General features: G+C 58.4%; 1 protein-coding gene across 3 annotated transcripts in view; it reads left to right on the top strand.

The window, feature by feature from the left end:
• PSD (pleckstrin and Sec7 domain containing) overlaps positions 1-22,130 on the top strand; it is a 47,696-nt gene that overhangs the window by 6,008 nt on the left and 19,558 nt on the right. The window contains exons 1-5 of one of the 3 annotated variants that reach the window (XM_087767894.1): positions 1,125-1,250; positions 4,232-5,135; positions 5,215-5,317; positions 5,826-6,294; positions 12,005-12,448. In XM_087767894.1, the coding sequence (XP_087624020.1) occupies positions 4,359-5,135; positions 5,215-5,317; positions 5,826-6,294; positions 12,005-12,448 (1,793 nt within the window). In that variant the 5' untranslated portion in view covers positions 1,125-1,250; positions 4,232-4,358. Of the gene's footprint in view, positions 1-1,124; positions 1,251-4,231; positions 5,136-5,214; positions 5,318-5,825; positions 6,295-12,004; positions 12,449-22,130 lie in introns of those variants that run through there. The other 2 variants (XM_087767895.1, XM_087767896.1) reach the window with 2 other exon arrangements.

Raw genomic sequence — 22,130 nt, 5'->3', positions numbered from 1 at the left:
GGGGCAGCTCTCCCCAAATCCCTCTTGCAAGCACGGCATGCACGTGAGGCCCCAGCTCCCCTGGGCCTCTCCTCTTGCACACATTTAAAAACGATTGCTGGGCTGGGTAATAAAGTGCTGTTTAATAGTGGATTGATCTGGCAGCCTGGGCGGGCAGGGAGCACTGGCTGCCAGCCCTGGCGGCTGCTGCGTGCAGACCCAGCGCGGTGGCAGCACGGTGGCCGGGGCCCCGCTACAGCGTCCCTTGCCTTGGCACCCAGCTCCAGTGCCGGCAGAGCCCCTGGGTGGGATGCAAAGGGTGGGGCGCTTTTCCCCTTGTAGCATGAAGTGGTTTCCTGAGACTGGGGTTGTATTTGCCATCCTTGGGGTGGCTGGTGACACAGTGGTGTCAGGTCCCTGGTGGCCTGGGACACCTTGGTACTTGGTACTTGGTACACCTTGGCTGTGCTGTGCTTGGAGTGAGACACAACCCCCCCACCCCTGGAGAGATGAGTCTCCAGCATGGGACCTGCTCCCCAGGGCAAGGGCTAGCAGCCCACTGGGGGTGGCTGGTGTCCCAGGGCACGGCAGCTTTTGTCTTCTCGTCCTTGGGGTCCCCACGCAGTGGCGGGGCATGGGGACAGCCTGTGCTCTGCGGTACAGGGCACAACACGCAGGGCCGTGCGTGCTCATGCACGAGGACACGTGCCCACGGCCACACGGGAACATGCACGCTGCTGAGCAGGGACACGCTACGCGTGGCGATGTGCACGCTGACGAATGGGGCTGTGCACACCAGGACACGGGGACGTGCGTGGTGTGACACGGGGACATGCACAGCGGCACACGGGGTGGCACACGGAGACATGCACACCGGGGCACGGGGGTGGGCGCGGTGTCGCACCGGGACGGGCCCGCCCGCCCGCGGGGACACGCGCCCCGGGGCCGCGGTGGGGCCGGCCGCTCTGCGCGTCCCGGTGCCACCGGGTGGGGCGGGGCGTGGCGCCCGGCGGGGGTTTCCCATTGGCTGCCGGGGCTGTCAGCGGGGCGGAGTGACAGGCCCGGGCCGGGATTAGCGCGGCGGGGAGCGGCGGGCCGGGGCCGGTGGCACCGTACCGTAGTGTACCGCACCGCGCCGCGCCCGACGGGGCGGACCGTGCCGTGCCGTGCCGTGCCGTGCCGTGCCGTGCCGTGCCGTGCCGTGCCGTGCCGTGCCGGCGGCAGCAGCGCGGAACAGCGGCGCGCAGGATGCGGCGGCGGCGGCACTGCCGGTAAGGCACGGGGAGCGGAGCGGAGCGGAGCGGGGCGCGGCGGGGGCCGGCGGCCGGAGCGGGGAAAGTTGCAGCAGTTGTTGCGGGGGCCGGGGCGGCTCTGCGCCCTCCCGGCAGCGGTGACCGGCGGGCGGCGGCACCAGGCTGCGGTGGCACCGGGGGATGCCCGGCGGGGCCGGGACCCGCCCGCCGCTGCCGCCGGGCGGCCCCCCCGGTAGGTGCGGCGGGACGGGCGCGGGGCCCCTGCCTGGGCAGGGGGAGCCCGGCTGGGGCGCGGCGGGCGGCTCCGCGGGGGGAGCGGGCGGCTCCGCCGGCCCTCCTGGCCGGGGGGGGCTCGCTCCTCATCCGGATGGATGTCACATCCACTCAGCGCTGATCCCGCCGAGACGGGAGGTGCCGGGCGAGGGAGGCCGGGCTGGGGGGGGCGGGGAGGGAAGGGCAGGCTCAGCCCCATCTTGGAGGGTGGGCACGTCCCCCGCACCGACACCCCCTCGGGAAGGGGTCCCCTGTTCGTCCCACAGCCCCAGGGCCGCCAGGCACCCCTCCTCGGTCACCAGTGCGTCCCCGAAACTGCTCCGTGTCCCTCCAGGGCGCAGAGGCACCTCCTGGGGCCCATCCTGCCCCAGCTGTCAGATGGGCCGGCACCCACAGCCTGGCTTCCCCCATTCCCTGCCACCACCGCTGACAGCGGTGCCGTGTCCGGCACACAGATACGGCCCATCGTCTGAATTCAGCCCCCAGCCCTGCACCTCTCACTTCCCTCCCATCCCTGTCCCGTTCTTTGCCCGTTCCCCTTGCATCCTCCCCCAGCTCCTCCGCGTCGTCCCCACGCTCCCCCGGCGTGGGTGTGCGCTTCCCCCGCAGCGTAAGCAGTTCCTGCTGTCTGCTGCCTTCACCCCGCATCGCCCCGCTCAGCCAGGCAAGCGCCTGCTTGCCTGTAGCCATCCCCTATTGCAGCGTGTGCAGCTCAAAGCAAGGGCGGGGAAAAATCCCTGGACATCGCTTTGGCCACTAAGAAGGGACAGCCAGGAGGAGCAAGTTTCTTGTATGTATGAGATGTTTTATTGAACAAATGAAATCCCCCACTGAGGTGCAGCTCCCGGCTATCACACTGCAGCTGCTGAGTTTTTCTCTTTGAACGCGTGCCCTGGGCTGCCCGGGCAGCCTCCCTGTAAGCTTTCCTTTGCAGGACTTCTCCTGCCTTCAGGCAGTGGGACCAGCAAGGCTTCCTCCCGCCCACCAGTGCCTTACAGCCCATCCCATTCATCACAGTGATTTAAAAAGAGCATCAATTTGATTCACGGTTTAAATCAGCAAGTAGGAAGCCTTAGCTCCATCATTGATTTTTTCATCTCTGTTGCATTTGTGCTTTTTACCTTTCATTATTAAAGAAAAGCTCACTCGCTGGATGGTGTAGCCACCGGCTTCGGTGGCTCGCAGGCGGGCATGGCCTTTACTCTGAATTTGATAATTCTTCTTTGATAACCAGGAGGACACGCTGTGCTTATCCCCGTTATTTTAGCAATAACTCACATGTATTGAGATAGGCTGTTTTTTATAGATTTGTTGTGTTACACTGGATGCCAGCTATTTCTTGTGATAACTTTTTTCCTTGGCATGTGGGTCAGTCTCTGTTGAGATAAAAAATGGAATTTAATTTGAAATATATAAACCCTACATCTTTATTATTTATCAGTTAACTTCAGCAACCTTGAATGTGAACACAACCATAATGGGCAAAAAGACTGTAAAAACACTAACTGACATATTAAACAGGAGAGTGGGTTTTTGCGGTGAGTGAATTACAGATTGCTGCTGCTCAGCAGGAGCCAGATTTTTTAGCAGTGTGATAGTGCTGATAAATGGGCGCCTGCCCCACGGGGGTGATTTGGGCTATTTTATTAAGAGTTATGTCTCTGCATCTCTGGAGCCTAAATTCCTTCAGGAATTTAATCCTGTCTGGTTTGTACTTGGAAAGAGGGAGAAGAAATCATGCTTTCCTTCGTTTGCAACTGGCATTTGGTTTCTCACTTTCAAATGATGAGATCTAAGTGAGGGACTTAGTATCCTGGCATCTGTCAGAAGGCAAAAGCAGCCAAGGCAGAGTCTTCTCTACACACCAGAATTTGGAGAAACTTGGGCAAGGATGAGCACAAGTTTTAGCTCCGCTGGGAGAAAGAAAACCGTCAGCAGCCCTGCCAGCGGCGCTGACGGGGGCTCTGGGTCCTGCCTTGCCCTGCAGCCAGCTGCCCTGCTGCTGTGGGGTGGCTGGTCTCCCCTCCCGATAAAGGATCTCTGGGCAGAGGCAGGCAGGCAGGCGAGCTGTGTGCAGGACATGTGTGCTCCATTCCCCCAGGGCAGGATTGTCGTAACCACTGTTTTTTGGATCTGCGGGTGTTGACAGCTCTGTCTGTGCCACCGATAGCGGCTGCAGCATGTGCTGGTGTGACACACTTTAAACCCACGCTGACCTCCAAAGAGAGAGGCTTCTTGCCCATGCTGCTCCTGTTAAACTCCTTGAGCAAGTGTAATTGGAGGATGTCTCAGTGATCCAGTATATAATTTTTTTCCCCCTTATTAAAGTGATTTTAGTAGGCTGTGGGTAGTAAATATATTCAATCTAAAGCAGGATGAATGAAAGCCTTTTTAAAGTGCATAGCATGCTCTCCCACCATGTCTGAGGGGTGCTGGTCTGTGGGGGAAGTGCCTGAGCATCCTGGCACCCTGGAAGAAAGAAAACACCCCAGGATGGCTGGGGACCGAGCAAAGGGCTGCTGGCATCCCTGTAGTGCTGGTGTGATGCCCACAACGAACCTTGCCTGCTTCTTGCAGCAAGAGGGGATTTGAAGGGGGCTATCTCACCTGGAGCATCTCTTTCTCCTGCTGTGAGCGCAGGGCACCTTTTGCCTGTCCTCCCCGTGGCCCCAGACTCCTCCTTGTGTCCTCCCTCCCCTAACCAGATCTCCTCGCCCTTGTTTCAGGGCTGCCTGAGGATGCGTCGCCCCTCGACCCAGCCATCATCTCAGGGGTGCCGGGAACCCGCCTCGCCATACCCGTGCTGCCCTGCTGGGCTCCAGACCTGACACCTCCGTGCCCTCCTCCGGCGGGATGGCCCAGGCGGGGGGACCCGTCCACTTCCACCCTGAGGAGGGCTGTGCTGCTTCACCCCCACTGTTCGCCCGTGGGGTGGACCGGAGGCCCTGGCTGGCGGGAGGGAGCCCCGAGGCTGGGAGACGCAGTCCCCCGCGCTGCCTCACCCCCAACCTCAACGCCGGCCGCCTGCACCTCCTACGCAAGGGTCTGGCCCCTGACGCCCGCCGCTACCCCCTTGGCCTCTACAACAGCACCGGCTCCTTGGCCCGCAAGCCGGCTGAGGCGGCTACCTTTGGCAATGGGAGCTGCCCGGGCGCGGGGCGGCTGACGGCCCCCTGCACCCCACGGCGGGGCCGGCCCAGCCCAGTGCTCTCCTCCCCGGGCAGCCGGAGCCCACTGGTAGCAGCGGCCCCGGAGGGACACAGCTCCGTTGTCACCTTCCGCTTCATCGAGAAGGCCAGCGTGCAGACCCTGGGCGGCCTGCCACTCCCCCAGCCCCGCTGGGACAACGGCCCCCACAGCCTCAGCCGCAGCCTGGAGCTTGGCGGGGACACGGAGTCCCCCCAGCCCCAGCCCTTGCCCCAGCAGCGGCTCCTGCACACGCTGAAGCTGGAGGCCTCTGCGTCCGACCCGCTCCTGGCCGGGAGCAGGACCTTGGGGGCAACGTGTCCCTGTGGGAAGGAGCCCTGCGCCCTCGACGCCGACTGCCCCTGCCGCTCCCTCACCAACGGGCTGCCAGAGGACTTCCCTGCCTTCTCCAGGAGCCCCACGAAGCCGGAGCCCCGACCCCAGGTAAGTGCTGGGGTGACCCATGCCGGGCACAGGCTCTGCCGCAGGGTCCACCGCTTGCTCACCACTCTCCCCTCTGCAGGGCAGCGCGTGGCCGTACCCCCGGCAGAGCTCGGCCCATGCCCAGCGCATTGCCAGGGCCAAGTGGGAATTCTTCTATGGCTCCTTGGACACTCCGAAGACAGGTAAGAAGTCAGGAGGGGATGCCCTTGGCTGGACCGACCTCTCCTTTGCAAGTCTGAATCATTGCCAGGACTCCCCCTGGGGCTGCCCATCCCTTGGGACTTGTCGGTGCCCACCGGACAGCCGAGATCCCCGCCAAGATCAGCCAGTCTGTGTCCTCCTGGGGCCAGATCCTGCACGCACCAACCTCCCTGCAGAGTCTCCTGCAGCCATGCAAAGCGTCATGCAAAGGGGCTGACGCAGAGCCCTGACCCCTGGCAGCCGCCAGCTGCCTCTGCAGAAGGGCTTCGGGGTTCGGATGGGTGCTCAGGGCTGGCTGCGGGTGCACTAGCGCTGACAGCACCCTGTCTCTGCCTCTCCCACCCTTTTTCCTCCTGGTTCCCCCTCTCCATTCCCCGGTGCCCATCACGTGTGACCCCGCTTGCTGTGTGGGTGATGCCGCAGGAGTGGCTCCCCAGTGCTCCCTGGCGCAGCTCCCCACGGCTCTGAGTGCTCGGGGCTCCCTTGCAGGCTCCTCTGCCCCCGACTCCGCTCCCCTGGCTGAGCCCCCCCAGAAGCCCGTCTGCCTGCTGCCCACCGAGCCGCTGGGGTCGGGGCCCGAACACAGCCTGAGCCACGTGGAGGTGGAGATAGAGATGTCTCCTCCGGGCGGCCAGAAGCCCGGCTCCTGCGAAACTGGGATTATAAGGAGGACAGTGAAGTACTCTGAGACAGACCTGGACACCGTGCCGCTGAGGTGCTATCGTGAAACCAACATCGACGATATCCTGGCCGAGAAGGAGGAGGTGGATTCGGCGATTGAGAGCCAGAAGGACAGTGAGAGCAACCCAAGCTTCGAGGGCACCCCAGGCAGGAGGAACAGCACGCCAGAGGAGCCCCCTGCCCCGGGCACCGGCTGCCCGAAGGATGGGCTGCGGGACAGGGATGCAGATGAGGACGATGAGGTGTTTGAGGCAACGAGGAAGGAGAACAGGGAAAGGTGAGGCTCCGTGTGTGAGGGCAAAAAGCTCCTCTCGCCCTCCTTACTATCCCTTGCATGGCAAAATGGGCTCTGCTGAAAGAGTGTCTGAGCCAAAAATCCCAGTAGCTCCATCCGAGCTGTGCGTGGGGGTCAAATGGGGTCCTGGATCCCCAGGCTGGGGTGGGACTGGAGCTGGGAGGGGACCCTCACCACCCCATGGGAAGTGTGGGGCAGCGCTGGTGATCCAGGCCCAGGCGCTGTGCCGTGGGCCCCACTCCCCTGGGGTGAGCCCTGCAGCTCGGGTCACCTGGCTGAGCCAAGGCTTCCTGGTGCGAGTCCCGCCAGGTTAATTACGTCCTGTCCCGGTACTGCCGGCATTGGGATAATGGTGTCAGGGCACCTGAGCCCAGGCTGTGACCTGGAGCTGCCATGTGCTGGCAGGCGTTGCCGGGCTGCCCTCCCCTCTGCAGCCGGCTATGCTTCAGCGGTGGGAGCAGTCCCTTTTGCTTGGCCTCAGTAGGTATTTGCCATGTTTGGGAAAGAGTGGGGGATGCATTGGGCTGGAAAAAGCCTTTTGTTGTCTTTTGTGTTGTTTTTCACTTGTGTGGCAAAACACCCTGTGCTGGAAGGCTGATGGAGTGGGTGACACCAAGGTTATCACTCAGTTGCCCACCTGTGGGCAGCTAATGCCATCTGAGCTGCCGTCTGCCCTGTGCTGGGCACTAGCAATTAGGACCTATGGGAGATGGTGTTTTGGCCTCGCGGCACGAGACCCTGCCCATGGGGCATACTCTGGAGTGGTGGTTTGACCATGAGGAGTGACAGGCAACATCTGCCTGCTGCAGGAGGCATTGGGGGGGGGGGGGGGGGGGGAAGGAGCTCCAGAGCGCTGTGCGGGACAGCCGCCTGGAGGGGAAAGGCCCTGGCAGGGAACGGGAGATGCCTATGCAGGCAGCGGCAGCCAAGGGCATCCCCTGACACGTGTATCGGCAAAGAGTCTTGGCTGAGATGAGGGGGCTCAGCATCATCAGCAAGTGCTCTGCAAGGGTGGGGAGAGGTCTTGCCTGGGAAGCGCAAAGCCAGGGCGATGCCTGGGATGGTGTGTGGCAGCATGCACTCACCTAGCTGTGCAAAAGGCAGGCAGGGAGCATTTAGGTGGAAGAAAAGAAAAAGGGAGGGTTTGATGTTGGCAGTGGGAAAAGATAATGAAAAAATAAGCCCCAGTGGTGCCCCTGTGCTGGGAAGGAGAAGCATGAAGGTGCTGGGCTGATGGGGAGGGAAGGTGTGCGTCCCGAGGGGAGCTGGGCTCCTGCCAGTTTGTCCAGCCCTTGCATCTCTAGTGGAGGGGATGGATAAATTCCTCCCTGCTGCCTGCCCTGTCCTCAAAAACTTTGTGTTCTAGAGAAAAGCTGAAAATAAGCTATTTTTTATATTTTTTTTTCCAAATGAATAGTGATGGAAATTTTGAGTAAGGTGTAAAGTTATTATCACTGCAAGTGAGTTCTTCAAGTTATTGTAACAATTATCTTGCACAGTGATATTTTATTTCCAAATATGTACTAGGCCACTACAAGTCCTATGAGCTGTAATCCTGCTTTTTGCCCTCTGGGACACCTTACTATAGCTCTCCAGACAGCGCTGGAAAGCTTGGATGTGTCCTTAAATGCATTGATGCCCCTAAAGACGGTGTTCCCGGTATAATTACCGATGTGTAAAATAGGGACGTCATGTTCATTTTACATGGCTTCTTTGTAGACCAGTGGCTCTTTTGATTTGCAGCCCCCTGAATATTCCCCAGGCAGGTGCAGACCCTGCAGGCAGTGTCTTGAAGATCACGAGCCTCAAACCGTGAGCTTGTTTAGTCCCTGCATCGCAGCCCTGGGTTTTTGCTTACGCACTGTTTCTGAGCTCTGCAGCTGCAGTCCTCCTCCCTGTTTACCAGTCACCATATTGATGTTTTCTACTTCAAGCTTTCTGCTTTGCCTGCTCACAGGAGGGTGATGCCAGGGTGATTAAGAAGCCCCCCAGGCTCCCTGGAGCAGGCACCGTTCTGCTGCTGCAGGAGCTGCTGTACCCCAGGCCTGGCCATGTAGCTGGGAGGAACCAGCCCCACAAAATTACTGAAGCACCTTCAGATGCTGATTTGCAGCATTTAGACATGTAAATCCCTTTGAAAATCTAGCCTTAAAGGCTTAGCACCCTCTGCGAGGGGGATTTTGGCTTGGTGCTATCTTCTTGTCCTTCATATTCTGGCCAAAGGGTGTCTTCTTTGGTGATTTATCCTCCCAAAATAAGAGAGCATGCTAACGGCTGGCCAGACATTGGGCTAAAAAAACCCAACACCAAATCAAACAAGACATGGAAAGCGAAGGAATAAACAGTGTCTTCTTCCAGCAAATCCGCTCCCTGAATATATTTAGAGTCAGATCTACCAACTCTAATGACTAGTCTAAGCCTTTACTGCCTTTATTCCCATTAGTCCCGGAGAACCGAGACCTGTCAGTGAGAGCGGCTCAATTCCCTTCCTCCCCGAGCATCTGCAGACGTGCTGGCTAAGCTGGAGGCAGGGCCTGGCTTGGCCCCACAGCACGGGTGCCTTGGGCTGATAAGAGAGAAGAGGCTTTGCTGGGGAGTGCTCCACTCCCCCGAGAGTGCAGAGGGCTGGCAGGAGGCAGAAACACCTTTTCTCCCTGCAAGCAGAGCAGCCTCGCCTGGGAAAGCCCTTGGATCTGCTACCTGGGGAGCCTTTCCAAAGCCTTTGTGCTCGAGAAAAATAGCTGCAGGGCGAGCCTTGTTGGGGATTAAAAAACGGTTATGGCCCTGATTTCATCAAATGCTTAAGCATAGGCTTAGCCTGCCTCAGTAGCCACAAGCCTCTGATATGTTGTGCTGAGGCTGAGCCTCTGTCCCAGAGCCCAGTGTGGCCACAGAGCCGCAGCTCAGGGTGATGCTCCCACGTCCCACAGGCTCCCGCTGGCGGGGCTGGAGAGGGGATGCTCGGGGTGATGCCAGCAGGCGCCTGCCGATGAGTGGGGGGAGACGCCTGCAGCTCATGGGGGAGGACTGTGGGCAGCGTGACCCCAGTGTGACGGCATGGACGTGGCAGGGGAGTGTGGGCAGCTGGCCAGGCATTGCAGCGCCCGTGGTCAGCACCTGTGGCTGAGCATGGGTTGGAGTTGGACACTGAGCCCCAAAAGTGGGCAGCTGCCGAGCTGGAGGAGCCTGGGGGAGTGCAAGGAGCCGCTGGGGCTGGTTCACACAAGAGCTTTGTTCAGAGAGGAATAAAGCGAGGGGCTGCTGGCTGGTGCTGTACGGCCTCACTTTCTTTGGGCTGAGCGGGGATCCCGCCACAGTGCCTGCAAGTGCCTGTGCAGGCAGGAGGAGTGGGGCATGGCTGAGGCAGTCAGGGATCTGGAGGGTCACAGGAGCATTTGGCAGAGAGAGAAAACTGCTGAGGGCCTGAGGAGAGATATTTTGGCATGGCTCTGCAGCACCAGGCAGGGTGAGCCTCTTCCCATCCGTTAGCTGTCAGACGCAGCCGCTGAAGCCTGGTTGCTCAGACCCCCGCGGTCCCCGCAGGCAGGCCTTCGCCTGAAGTGCTGCTGGCTTTGGCGCTGATGTGCAATGCAGCACGGCCATTGGCTCCTGGGATCCGCTTGCCCTCTGTACCCACCTGGCCCTCTCCCAAGGAAGGCTCACCACCTCTCCTGCCCGAGCTCAAGGCTGGAAACCTATTTGCTTTCCTGCTGCCCGTCACCCTTGCGCAGATGCTCGATTACAGCCTCTGTGTCTCCTCCCCTCCTCTGCTCCTCCCAGCTGCGTTTGTCTGGCTTGGTGACGGTTTGGTGACCCTTCCTGGGGGGCCAGAGCGGGGTGCAAGGGGGGCGGCAGCTGGGGAGGACTTGGCAGCACAGTGGGGGCTGATGAAGCGTCTAGGTCCGAGCAGGAGTGGTGTGCACAGGCAGCATTTCACCCATGCTGCTGAGACTAGATCCTTCTGGAGCTGAATGGCTTTGCACTTGATATTTCGGGGTGGAGAGATTGCTTCCAGAGCTTGGATGGTGTGGACAAAACCAGCTGTGTTTTTTCCTGTGGCTTGGTGGCAATATATTTGATCACAAGAATGAGCCCAGCTCCCTCTCCTGGGAAAAAAGTCCCTTCCGTCCGCTGATGTCCTCCCCAGCACAGCCCATCGCCCTCCTTATGGATTCGAGGTGCAAAATGAAGTCAGCGGTGTTAGCTTGGTTTGGTAGCACACAGCTGGGTGAATTCACTGGATGGTGAATGCACATTCGCATCTGTAGAGCTCATCTACAGATGTTAAAGAGGTCTTCTCTGCCTTGTCCTGCATTCCCGTAGGAGCCCCAGGAGCAGCCACCTCTGGGGTGGCTTTCTGGCAAGGACAAGCATGGAGCAGTGCTGCGGAGCCAGGGAAATGCTGGTGGATGGGGGAGAGCAGCCTCCATCCTGCCTTGCTTGCCTGCATCTGGCTTAGCTGCGCTCCCCTTGAAGCCAGGCGGCACTTTGGGGGAGTCAAGCTGTCGGCTCTTGGCCTGCTGAAGTAATAAGGGTGAGATTTTTGAGCGGTATGTGAAGGCTAATGAATGAAAATCATTTGGTGCTTGTAACAGCAATGCATCTTTTGAGCCCTCTGTACGAAGCTGTTTGTTCATAACAAATGTTATGACAAGCTGGAGCAGTTCCTCTCCTTTAATCAGAGGAGAGAGTGGCATAACAAGTGCTTTTCTGCCGCTTTAATAAAATCATAGTGGCTTATGAGTAAAGTAGGCTTTTAGGGCTGTGTTTATGCTTGTACGGCTGAAGCATTGATGTTCCCTGGGTTGGAAATGTCCCTGTTGTCACGTGCTCAGACGGATGGGCAGGCTGCACTTCACCTCATTTACAGGACAAAACACTCAGGGCTTCAGGGTTAAGAAAATCCTGTGTTGGACTGGATGCAGACCTGCATTAGAGACAGGCTGGGCCTTCCTGCGGGGCTGATCCCTGACAAGATGATAAGCCAGGACCAAGCCTGGCCTCTAGGACATGGGCCAGCTCAGGTCCCCGAGCCCAGAGCTGGGTACTGCCTGGGGAAACCTGGGGCTCAGCTTCGCCTTATGCTGGGTCCCAGATGTCTCCTGGGACTCAACATCGCCTTGTGCTGGGTCCCAAATGCCTCCTGGAACCAGCCAGCAGACCTTGCAGGCTGGTGTTGATCATGCTCTGAGCGCAGTGCTCAGCAACCACAGTGCTGCATTCATGGAAGAAGGTGTCGCGCTGTCCTGAGCAGCTTCAGGAGGAGCCTTCTGGGTGCTGGGAGCTCTGAAGGCTCCTGGAAAATTCAGCCACTTCTAGATTTGGTTGGAAATGGAGCTGAACCACATCCTGCTTCTGGTGCTTGAGCCCTTTATTGGATCTAAGCTCAAGTCAAGTAACTGGGAGCAGTAGCCATCTCATAAGCTTCTTATGAGGATGAGCCACTAAAGGAACAAAAGTCTGTGGCACGTTAAAGGAGAAGCATATGTCTGGAGGGAGGCCAGCCCAGTCCCTCTTCCCATGATGTCTTGGGCAGGCGAGGCGTTTCCTTGGAGGTCTACAGATGTTCGGAGGAGATTTCTGCCCTCCCCAGTTTCCTTCTGGAGCAGCGTGTGGGCTTTTGTTTCAGGGCTTTGATCCTTCAGTGACTTCCTCCTCAGTGACCAGTTCTTCTCGCTTTCTTTCCCTCTAGGATCATGGACCGAGACACACAGGGTATGCTCAAGTCTCCAGTGCCCTTCCTCCTAGGGCACAGCCTCTCCAAGGATGGTATGGACTCTTTCAGCAAGCATTTTGAGAGCATCATGGAGTCCCATCGAGCCAAAGGCACATCTTACACCAGCCTCGACTCCATTGACATCCTCTCCTCCCCAGCCCGCACCCATGGAACCTTTTTCACTTTTGACCTCCCAACCCTCACCCCAGAAATACAGGGACAGATCCGAGACAGCGCCAAGCTGATCGAGGAGAACTTTGCTCCTCTGGCTCACTTGGAGCCAGACTCTGGGACCAGTTCGGCCACAGATGCCCCCTGGACAGAGAGGGAGGAGGAGCGGGGGAGGCGAAGGAAGGGTGCTTGGCACAGCCCTTGCCGCTCAGAGGACAGCTTTGGTACTCCCTTGGCCTCCAACATGAGGTGAGTGACCAAAGCTGCTTGCTGTCCAGCTGGGACACCAAGGCTCGGTGTGGAGTCTAACCCTGTGCGGCGTGTTTTGCAGCCGGAGCCTAACCTGTGTTGCTGGGGAAGGGGGGAAGGGTCAGGACTGGGTGTGCTGGATTTTCTGTCAAGTGACCGATCAGGCCAGTGATCACCATGGTGTTGTGGTAGGCATGTCAGTGGGAGTACATCTCCTTTTTCATCTTTGCCAGCTTTGTTGGTGCTGGCGGGCTGTGAGGTTTCCTCCAGCCTAGCACGCAGGGCGTCCCAGGACTTCAGTCTCGTTGTGGTTCCTGTTGCAGGACAGTTCAGCATCCATGGTGGCTGTGGGGAGAGGACAGTCAGAATTCGAGTACCAGTAGAAATTCAACAGCCTTTCCCTCCTGGAGGCCAAGACTTCCTGATACTGCTGCGTCCCTCACCATCTGAGTAGCAGCCTCCTGTTTCCTGAGAGCAAGAGTCCCATGGTCTTGTACCTATTGTCCTGGCCTCCTGAATCTCCTCAGTCTTGTGTATATTTGGAGATGGAGGGCAGAGATGAGCACAGCCCACCAGAGGCTCCCCGTACATTGCTCCGAGCCTGCCTGCACCCAGGCTCAGGATGGCTGCCCCACGCCTGGGGAGATCTCTGGGGGAGCTTAGCCCCACCACTTCCAACTTGTCTCTATGTGAGACCATGTCCAGGCTGAGAAACTACCTTCCTGCACTCCTCCCCCTTCCAGCAAGGTCTTGGGCTGAGGCACTTGCGATGTGGCAGGTTGGCAGGCTGTGCCTTTTCCCTTTGCCAGGGTACGCTCATCTGGAGTGTGGTCAGGTCCGATCTGGATGTCAGGTCTGCTCCAGTGGTTCAGCTGCAGAGCTGGTGGCTCTCGGAGAACTTGGTGTCTCAGTCATGCCAGTGCTGACCTTCCTGTTTGCATTGCCTCCTTGCATGGTGACCTTCTGTGCAATGCCAGAGCCTCCCGAATCCCTCGTCCACTTTCTAGGCCTTGGCCTTCTCCACACCAAACTTTTTTGGGTTTGGTCTTTTTCCAAACCAAACCTATGTCACTTCTGGTCGCAACCTGCACCGTCCTCGTAGGCTCAGCTTGGGGTGGCCAGGTGGGGATCTGAGCTCTGTGTCCTCTCTGGTGTCTGCAGTCAAGAGAGGAGAGTGGGGTATTGCGTCTGCTCTGTGGTCCCTGGATCACTCCAAGGGCATTTTGGGGCAGAGAGGTGCCGGGTTAAGCCTTCCCTTTCTTTGCGACACTGAAGCCAGGGACATGGTGGCACAGAGGCCAGGCAAGGTTTTGATGTCTGAGAGGCACGAGGCAGTGAAGGGTGGCAGTATCCAGCCATGATCAGTGCTCTCTGCAGGAAGAATTGTCTTCCTATTCCTCTGCCAAGGCAAGGGACCCAAACAGAGCACCCTGGAGAAACCGAGAGGACAGTGTCTGACTTACCATCCACAGGGTGCCATTGTACCACAGCAACCCCGCTGCAGGGGCATGGGGAGGTGTGAGGGTGCAGAGACACAGTGGCAGCAGGAATAGCAATAACGTGGCTTAACAGAGGTTTTTCCTCACTGGTTTATAGTCAGTGGAGCGCAGAGCGTGCCAGCAGTGCCGAAGATGCTGCAGTGCTGTCCTCCCCTCCTAGCTCAGGTTTCAGAGCAGCACTGGGCTGCGGCACAGGCCATGGAGGGGTGTTGTGTGTGTGTCCCCCAAACTGCCCTAGATCTTTGCTGAGCCCACCTTTGCTGAGCCTCTTGTCTTCTCTTCCAGCCTCACAAGCAGGAGTACCTCTGCTTTGGTGGCAGGGGAGCGCGGGGGGAACCCGGCTGCAGCCCTCACTGCACTCCCTGGCCTGGGGACCCCGAGCTTGGCCTTTCCATAGCACCATAAGCACCAGCCTCGCCTTCTGTTACACAGGCACACAGAGTCCCAAGCAACTACTTTCCCCATTTAGAAGCGGTTCCCTTTTTTATCAGTAGGTCCCTGCACAGCTCTTCTCCTAGTCCCGTTCAGGCCCCGTTTCTTGCCCATCTCCTGGGCTGTGGATGATGTTCAGATGGGCCATGCTGCCTGCAGCGAGTGAGCCGGTGCCCTGGCTCCAGCAGTAGCCTGAAGTGGAGGCTGCAGGAAAGATGGTGAGAAATAATGCGTGTCGCTAATTAGATGATGAGGCATTTGGCTATTTATCAAACATACATAAAATTATACATGTTCCTTTTCTGGGTTAAGTAAAGGTGGCCCATCCACCTTGGTAAAGACCGGTACTTAATGTCTTTTGGCAGGAATTTAGATGACGCGTCATGATTCCGAGCCCGTTATCATCCCTACGTACTATCACACCCTGATGTGTCGCCTTTGGCAGTCTCCAGTGGGGTCCGGCTCCCGCCTTAGATAGAAAGATAGAAGAAATCAGTTTATTTACAGTCCATTAAACAATACAATTACAATTCATTAATTCATTATGATCTTATAACAGTCTGTACTTACAAATATATGCACAATATCTACTGATGAAAATAACGTCCAATTCGATAAACAATGAGTGACCTTTTCCTGTCGAGAACCTGAGAGTCCTAATTCTTTCAATAACTCATAATTCCCTTGATACCATTTTCCATGTGCTCCTGAGGGAAATCCCATAAATTTAGTAATGTTAGTGTTTGTCAGTTCTTGAATTTGCTCTTTTAGGTGTCGATATTTCTTAACTTTCTCTGCCCCTGCATCCAGTGAGAAATAAGGTGTGCAGGCCCCCGGCAGGCAGCAGCCCAGCTCTCTGCTCCCTGGCGTGGAGTGAGCCTCCCCTTGCAGCCCCCATGGGTGATGCAGACAGGGAGGCAGGTGTGGTTGGGATCTGGTGTCATGCGGTGGAGAGGAGCGGAGACTGGGACTGACAGCATGAGCTAGACTGGGAAGCAGGGAAGGCATGGGGTAGTACCAGGGGCTAGGGCAGCCCATCATCTGCAGGGTCAGTCCTCAGGCAGCAGGGCTTTCTGGCAAGGGAGAGGTGCAAGAAGTTTTCTCTTTCCCCATCACTGGTGCCACCAACTTTCTAGACTCTGAGTGGAGCCGATCATGAAGCTGAAGCTTCCCAAATAGTTTGAAGAAGTGTCTGGGCTGGTTGCTCAAAGGTTCCCCTGAGCTGGAGTCAGCGGCTCCTGGTGCCTGGCAGGGCTGATCTGCTCGAGTGGGGATTATCCTTGTGATGCTCCCATTAAGGGGTCTTTAATGGAAATTGCTGGGGAAAGGAGCTCAGGAACCTCTGCAGCCATTGTAATGCAACATCGGCGGGGCCAGAGCAGGGGATTTGCCACCACCAATGGTCACAAGCAGTACAGACCGACTGCCACCAGCTCAGGTGGACTGGGGACCCCAGGCAGGGGACTCTGCGGTGGAGGCTGGGCTTTATGCTGGCTGTCGGCCTCAGGGTTGGCAGAGGTGATGTCGGGCTGCAGGGCTTTAGTGTGAGGGGTGACTGGTGAAGAAGGCCAGCGAGTCTAGACCTGTATGTGCCCTAATGCTGTCCCTCTTGTGCCTCCGAAACCTTTGACATTATTTGTTGCAATGGCTGGGGTCTGGATGGCCCTGCAGCCCATGACTTTCCATCTCTCTCAGTGGCAGAAGCAGCCAAGTTGGTGATGCCCCCTGCATTGCCCAGGAGACGCGGTGTCCCCCACGGTTGGTGGCCTTGGTTCATGCAGCCTTGCAGCTCATGCCAAGGCTCTGGTGTCCCTCGGCACACGATAGTCTGAGACCACGCTTTTATCTTGACCTTGCGCATGGGGAATGTGCCTAAGTGCAGACCTGGAGAGGCCTCCCCAGGGCGCTGGGATGCCTCTGCGTCCTCCGGTGGCCTTGGCTAAAAGGGAGGGAGCAGTGGCTGAACAGCAAGGGTCCCAGAGTGGGAACCCCCTCCCCACCCCTCCACAGCAGGACACCTCACGGTGGCACCCCCAGTGTGTGAGTAGGTTATCTCCCCGTTTGGGCGGGAGGTGAAGGTGTGCAGGTCCCCTGCTCTTGCTGGGCAGAGGGCTGCAGTTAAAGCAGTCTGTCCCCGGGGTGGTGGCAGTGACCTGCAGAGCACGGTGTGGGGCAGAGCCCTCCAGGGCTGGTGGGGTCCCCCTGGGGCTGGAGGGGCTGGCCAGAGGCAGAGGCAGTGCTGGCAAGATGATGGGGTGGGAGCTGGGGCAGCCCTGGGGACTGCAGGGAGGTTGCTTCTGTGGTGGCAGCCAGACTTTTGCAACTGTGGATCTGGTTCCCCAGGCTTTGCCGTACTGCCGGGTGCGAGCAGAGCCTGGAGTGCCGCCTCTCCTGCCGCAATCCCATATACAGGCAGCCCGGGGCTGCCGGCCCCACAGGCGGGATGGGATGTAAATGGGCAAATTGCATCTCCCTGGGGGTAGAAGCCCCCTGAGATCCAGCCACCCAGCTTCCCTTGCCCGTCCCACTGCTCCGGAGCCAGCCTTGGCCCCAGGCACAGCCGTGCCGGTCCCTGAGGAGCGCCAGCGGAGGGGGGGACGTGACTTGCCCCCCGTGGGAGGCGAGCGAGGCAGGCTCTGCCGGGACCCGACTCGGGGGCATCGCCTGAGGGGGGACAGAAAGAAGGGCAGGCAGGAGAAGCAGCAGCGAAGGGGGGGACTGCAAACCGCCTGGTGAAAAGGGCCGGATACCACAGCGAGGGGCAGCACGCCCGGAGCCTCGCTAGAGGGAGAGCTCAGCCCTGGAGCTGCGGCTCCGTGGGCGGCCCGGGAGGCCGTGGCGCTGGCAGCCGCCCCGGGCGGAGGATGCGCCGGGAGCGAACCCTCCTCCCTGCCAGATGGCGGCTGCTGGCCTGTGCTGGAGCGCCGGGGTCCTGCCAATAAGCTCCGCTGTGTTTCTTTATAAGGTCCCTTTTGTTACTGCAGCAGTCGGTGAGACGGTGCGCCTCCCCCCCCCGCCCTTCCAGAGCCCAGTGCAGGTCTGTCAGCTGGCCTGAGCTCCCAGTTGGCACTGAGCAAACTGGTGAGATGATGCCCTGAGGGCTGTGCCCAGTTTGGGGCCCCGTGGGGTGGATTCAGAGGGTGGGGGGAGAGGGCTGCGCAGAGGAAGGAGGGCAGCGAGGAAAGGATGGAGATAGGGGAAGGGAGGGATGGCGTGGGATAGCAGCACAGGAGGGGGACAAGGCTGGGGCGCAGGCTGAAGAGGTCACCCCACAAGCATTGGCACAGCAAGAAATGGGGCACAAGCCTGGGGGGAGATTTTCCCCCAAGCATTTCCATGTCAAGCCATGAAGAGCAGCAGGAGCTGGGGCACAGGATGGGTTGGCAATGCTGGGGGCTGGGGCAGGTGCTCCATGGCATGGAAGATGGGGGCAGCAGGCAGGGTCCTGGGGCTGGCAGGGCTGCCCACAGAGGCATGGGCAGTGGCACATCCCTGTGGGATGCAACCCCTTGTGTCAGGCATTAATCCCAGCCCCCAGATCTGACCCAGAGCCCCTAGGCTGGGCTTTGCCCAAGGGTCTGAGAGACCCAGGTTTCCCTGCACTGACCCCTGTGTCTGTGTGTCTCTGAAAGAGAAGATAACCCTCCACCCAGCAGGTGAGTAACCGGATTTTAAGGCTCTCAAGCTGGCTCCAGAAATTGGTGGGATTGCAGAGTCAGCCCTTGTCTTCTGCAGGAGTGGTTGTGCCCCCCACAAGAGGGGCTGGTGGGATGGGGTGATGGAGGACAGGCAAGCATCTCCAGAGAGGGCTGGTGCTGCAGGGGAGGCTCTGGAAGTCTGCAGAGAAACAGGACTGAGGAGGGGCACAGCTGCCCAAAGTTCCGTCCTACCTGGATCTGGCAGCAGTAACACTGGTGGGTGCCTCTGTGGCTGGGGGATTTGAGGACCAGGTTGGACTCCAGAGCTGCCAGAAAGCAGGACCAGCCCTGCCTGTGGTTGGAGGCTGGCCTGGCTGACCTTCAAGTGTCCTCCCAGCCCTAACTTCAATTCTGCGAGGAATGAACCAGCCCAGATCTTGGCTGTCATAAATCAAAGTCACTCCGCTGAGACCGATGGAGGGAGCTGCGTTTATTTAGCTCAGCCAAAGATCCGGTCTGGTACATTCTTAGCAGCAATATTAGGCAGGCTGGGCTTGCTTGGCGGAGGCATCGGGCATCAAGCCATGCGTGCAGGGCATCGGGAATCGAGGTCAGAGTGCTGCTCTGCCTCATACATGTATCCCTCATGGACTCAACCTGGCTCCCTGCCCTCTCCCTTCATGGTGCAGGATGCAAACCAGCCTCCCGTGGGGAGCAAGTGGCACGGTTTGTGGTTGGAGGTTTTGACTTTCCCACAGCAGGTGTCTCACCTGGAAATGTGTCAGGCAGGACCTGGACAACCCAGGAGCTCAGCTGAGCACCCCCAGCTGAAACCAATGGCCACCCGGCCCAGCCTGTCCCCAGGGATGTATCTCCTTCCCCGCTTCTGGGGAGCAGGGCATTGGTGCAGGAAGGGTCCCACCATGCAGATACATGCCTGCTGGCAGCCAGGAGCTGGAGGTCAGCCCTCCGGGGCAGGCTTTGCTGAGCTAGTGCCTTATTGCTGCCCCACATCCAGGTGAGAAGATTTGCTCCTGGTTGCTGAGAGCCGTGGAGCGAACATAGTGCCGGGTGAGCCCAGTTTGTGGTGGCAAGGTGGAGAGGATGTCAGGACTCCTGCAGTGATACACTGCATTGCAACCAGGGAAGGTGCTGTGGTCTCTCCTGCTGGGCTCTGGGCAGTCAACCAGAGGAGGAATATTGGGGTGAGACAAAGATCCATCTCCCGGAAAGGAGCGTTTGGCCCCAGGAAGGAACATTTGGGAGCTGGAGAAGCATCTGGCCCTGGAGAAGGAGTGTCTGTGGTGCGGTGGCCCCAAGCAGGACCATGGTCCTGCAGCTGCTCCGTGGGGCTGGGAGCAGAACCTGGTCCTTGTGCTGAGCTGGGGTGGGAGGTGGTTGAGGAAGAGCCTCTGTCCCAGGGAGAGCCCTGAGCTGGATCACGTGCCTTCCTTGCAGGGACCCCCAGAAGCACCTTGCTGCTGCCAACACAGGCACTGGGGACCTGGGCTTTCTAGCGAACACCTCTGAGGTGGCAGGGGACCTGTGCTCCCGGTGACACGGGGGGTGGCAGTGGCTGTCCCAGGCAGGCAGCAGGAAGAGGGATGAGCTAGCGCTGGGTCCGCTCGGGGATGACTCATTTCAGGCACGCTGAGGCTACTCGCACAATACCAAATTTGATGTTTATTCCTTAAGTGTGGGCCAGTTCTCGGGTTGAAAATGTATCTAATGTAGAAAATATTATCTCAGTGTTTCTTCAAGCTGAACTGAAATGTCACTTCAGAAAGTACACTAGAAAAAACTCACCCTGAGACATTAGCTCATTGGCAAGAAAATCAGCATCACCTCAGTTGCCTCAGACGTGGACATGTCTCTTTGCTCTGTTCTCCATTTGCTTGAGGATTGGGCTCTTGGTTTTCTCTCTTTAAGATGCACATTCTCCAAGCCAGCTGAGGCTTTGAGTGGTGACAGACAGGTGCCACGAATGGGCACTTGCAGCCTATCGAGGCTGATGGTCCATATTTAAGAGCATGAGAGTGGCTTGAGTGTTGGAAGAAAACCCGTTTCATGGCATGGCTGGGTAGTGCCTCATCCTGAGAGCAAGGTTATGCTTTGCTGATGTAAAATCCCAAATCAGTATGGGGACTTGGTGAGGGAGGGGACAGTAGATCCCGCTGGTAGAGCTGCTTTGAGACCCAGGCTGTGATCCCTGTGTGCCCATTGCAAGAAGAAGCAAGGCAAGAATTGCAGCCATGGGTTGGGAGCCTGCAGGGAGATACAGATGTTGAAGGACGAGAGGTTTTGTAAATGGCCCCATGCCTGCATGCTCAGCACTAGGTAGGAGAGCAGAGGACCACAGATTGGGAAGAGGGGTCATGGGGGGGAGAGACTCAGAGCTCTAGGTTTGCCACTGGAGGCTCCAGGAACCAGATGTGTGAGGGAGGACAACTTCTCACGCAGGACAGGCAAGGTCCAGAAGGGTATTGGGAGTTTTTAGTGGTGGTGGTTGAGAAGAATGAAAAGGTCTTCAGAGGGTGACTGAGCCACTGCTTGCTCTGGAGGTGCAGTTGGAGCATGGGGAGTGGTGGAGGGGTGGCTTTGAGTTTTGTAGCTCAGCCTGTGGCTGGAAAAGCAGCCTTGGAGCTGCTGGCCTGGGAAGGGGACAGTGCCTGTGCCCCTGTGATAGCAGAAAGAGTTTTAGTGAAAAATACAGTCGCCACAACCCATGGCTGGCAGGTACCGGTTGCTGGGATGGATTCATCTCTTCGGCTGCTGGGAAGCAAAGAGCCCGTGAGCCCTGTCCTTGGCTGAGGGCACAGCGGCTGCAGCCGCACAAGGAGCCAGAGTGGGGCCGAGGTGTGTGCTCAGCACTGGCCCAGCAGCACCCAGCCTGCTCTGCTGTCGGGCACTCCCTGGGGCAGCTTTGGCCCTGCCAGCCAGTGCAGGCACAGCCGGGCACAGCTGGAGGGCAGCGGGCACCAGGGCCCACGCCAGCAGCACCTTTGGATGCGGCCACACAATTTTGGGAGGAGGAGAGGTTTTAGGCAGGTGGGAGGGATGCCTGCAGGACGGGGTGTGCTGCTGTTGCGGACAGTGATGCTGGAAGCCACCTGCCCAGTGCAGCTCCCCAGAGCAGGTGGACTCAGAGCTGGTGAGCTCCTAGCGACCTTGTGGCCACTCTTGTGGCTGCTCCCACCAGGGTGGCATGGGGCGATGGTCAGGCTCCCTGGGGAGGGCTGGGGCCAAATGGGCACGGATCTGCCCTGGGCCACCCGTCCAGGTCTTACCACAATCACTGCCCAGCACTGACAGGCTCAGCCGTGGTATGAGCCAAGTGCATCTCCCCAGGGACTCGCAGGGTGTCAGAGCTGCTTTCACCAGGGAAGTGTCTGGCCCGTGGGTTTGAGCACAGAGCAGCTTCCCCTGCTGCACGCGGCTGGGATGCTGGGAAGAAGGCACCTGAGAGCCCCCTGAGGCACAGGGCAGCCTGCCAGTGCTGTGCAGGGCTCCCCTGGGACAGACAGTGCTGAGCAGCAAGGAGGCTCATCCTTCGTGGAAGAAATGGAGCCTCAAGGAGATTGGCCTGGGTAATTGGCTCAGGAGAGCAGGCCTCTTAAAAGTCAATTAGAGACTTTTAAAAATAAATCAGACTGGAACATTGTGAGGTCTGCCAGAAAATTTGGGCGAGGTCAGAGTTGCCTAACGTTTGTTGTTGATTAGATTCAACCAGTTTTTTCGTTGGGATAACTTCTGTGCTGCTGAGTCAGACTGCTTCGGGGGCTAAGCCAAGAGCGTCTCCTAACGTGGCCATTTAAGGCATGGTGGGCTGAGAGCTGATGGGCAGCCTGAAGAAGACAGTACACCCCGCTGTGTGCTGGGAGACTCGGGGGGTGTGTGTTTCCTTCGTCTTCGCCCTCTCTGCCTCAGTTTTCCCTTCTGTGAAGTGCTTTGAAGTCTGTGGGTGGGAAGAGGCGAGCGAAGAAATTACAGTCATCTTGTCTTGGGTAGAAACTGTGCTCAAGAGCAGCATGAGGAGTTTGTCCAGGTTAAAAAATGAGTGCAGATCTGTAGGACAGCATGTGATGTGCACATGTTTCTGCTCAAAGTCTCCGC

The sequence above is a fragment of the Nipponia nippon genome, unplaced genomic scaffold, assembly GCF_047370975.1.
Source record: "Nipponia nippon isolate SJK-2023a ecotype South Korea unplaced genomic scaffold, ASM4737097v1 scaffold_3, whole genome shotgun sequence".
NCBI lineage: Eukaryota > Metazoa > Chordata > Aves > Pelecaniformes > Threskiornithidae > Nipponia > Nipponia nippon.
Note: the sequence above shows the minus strand (reverse complement) of the source record. Positions and strands in the feature narration are given on the sequence as shown.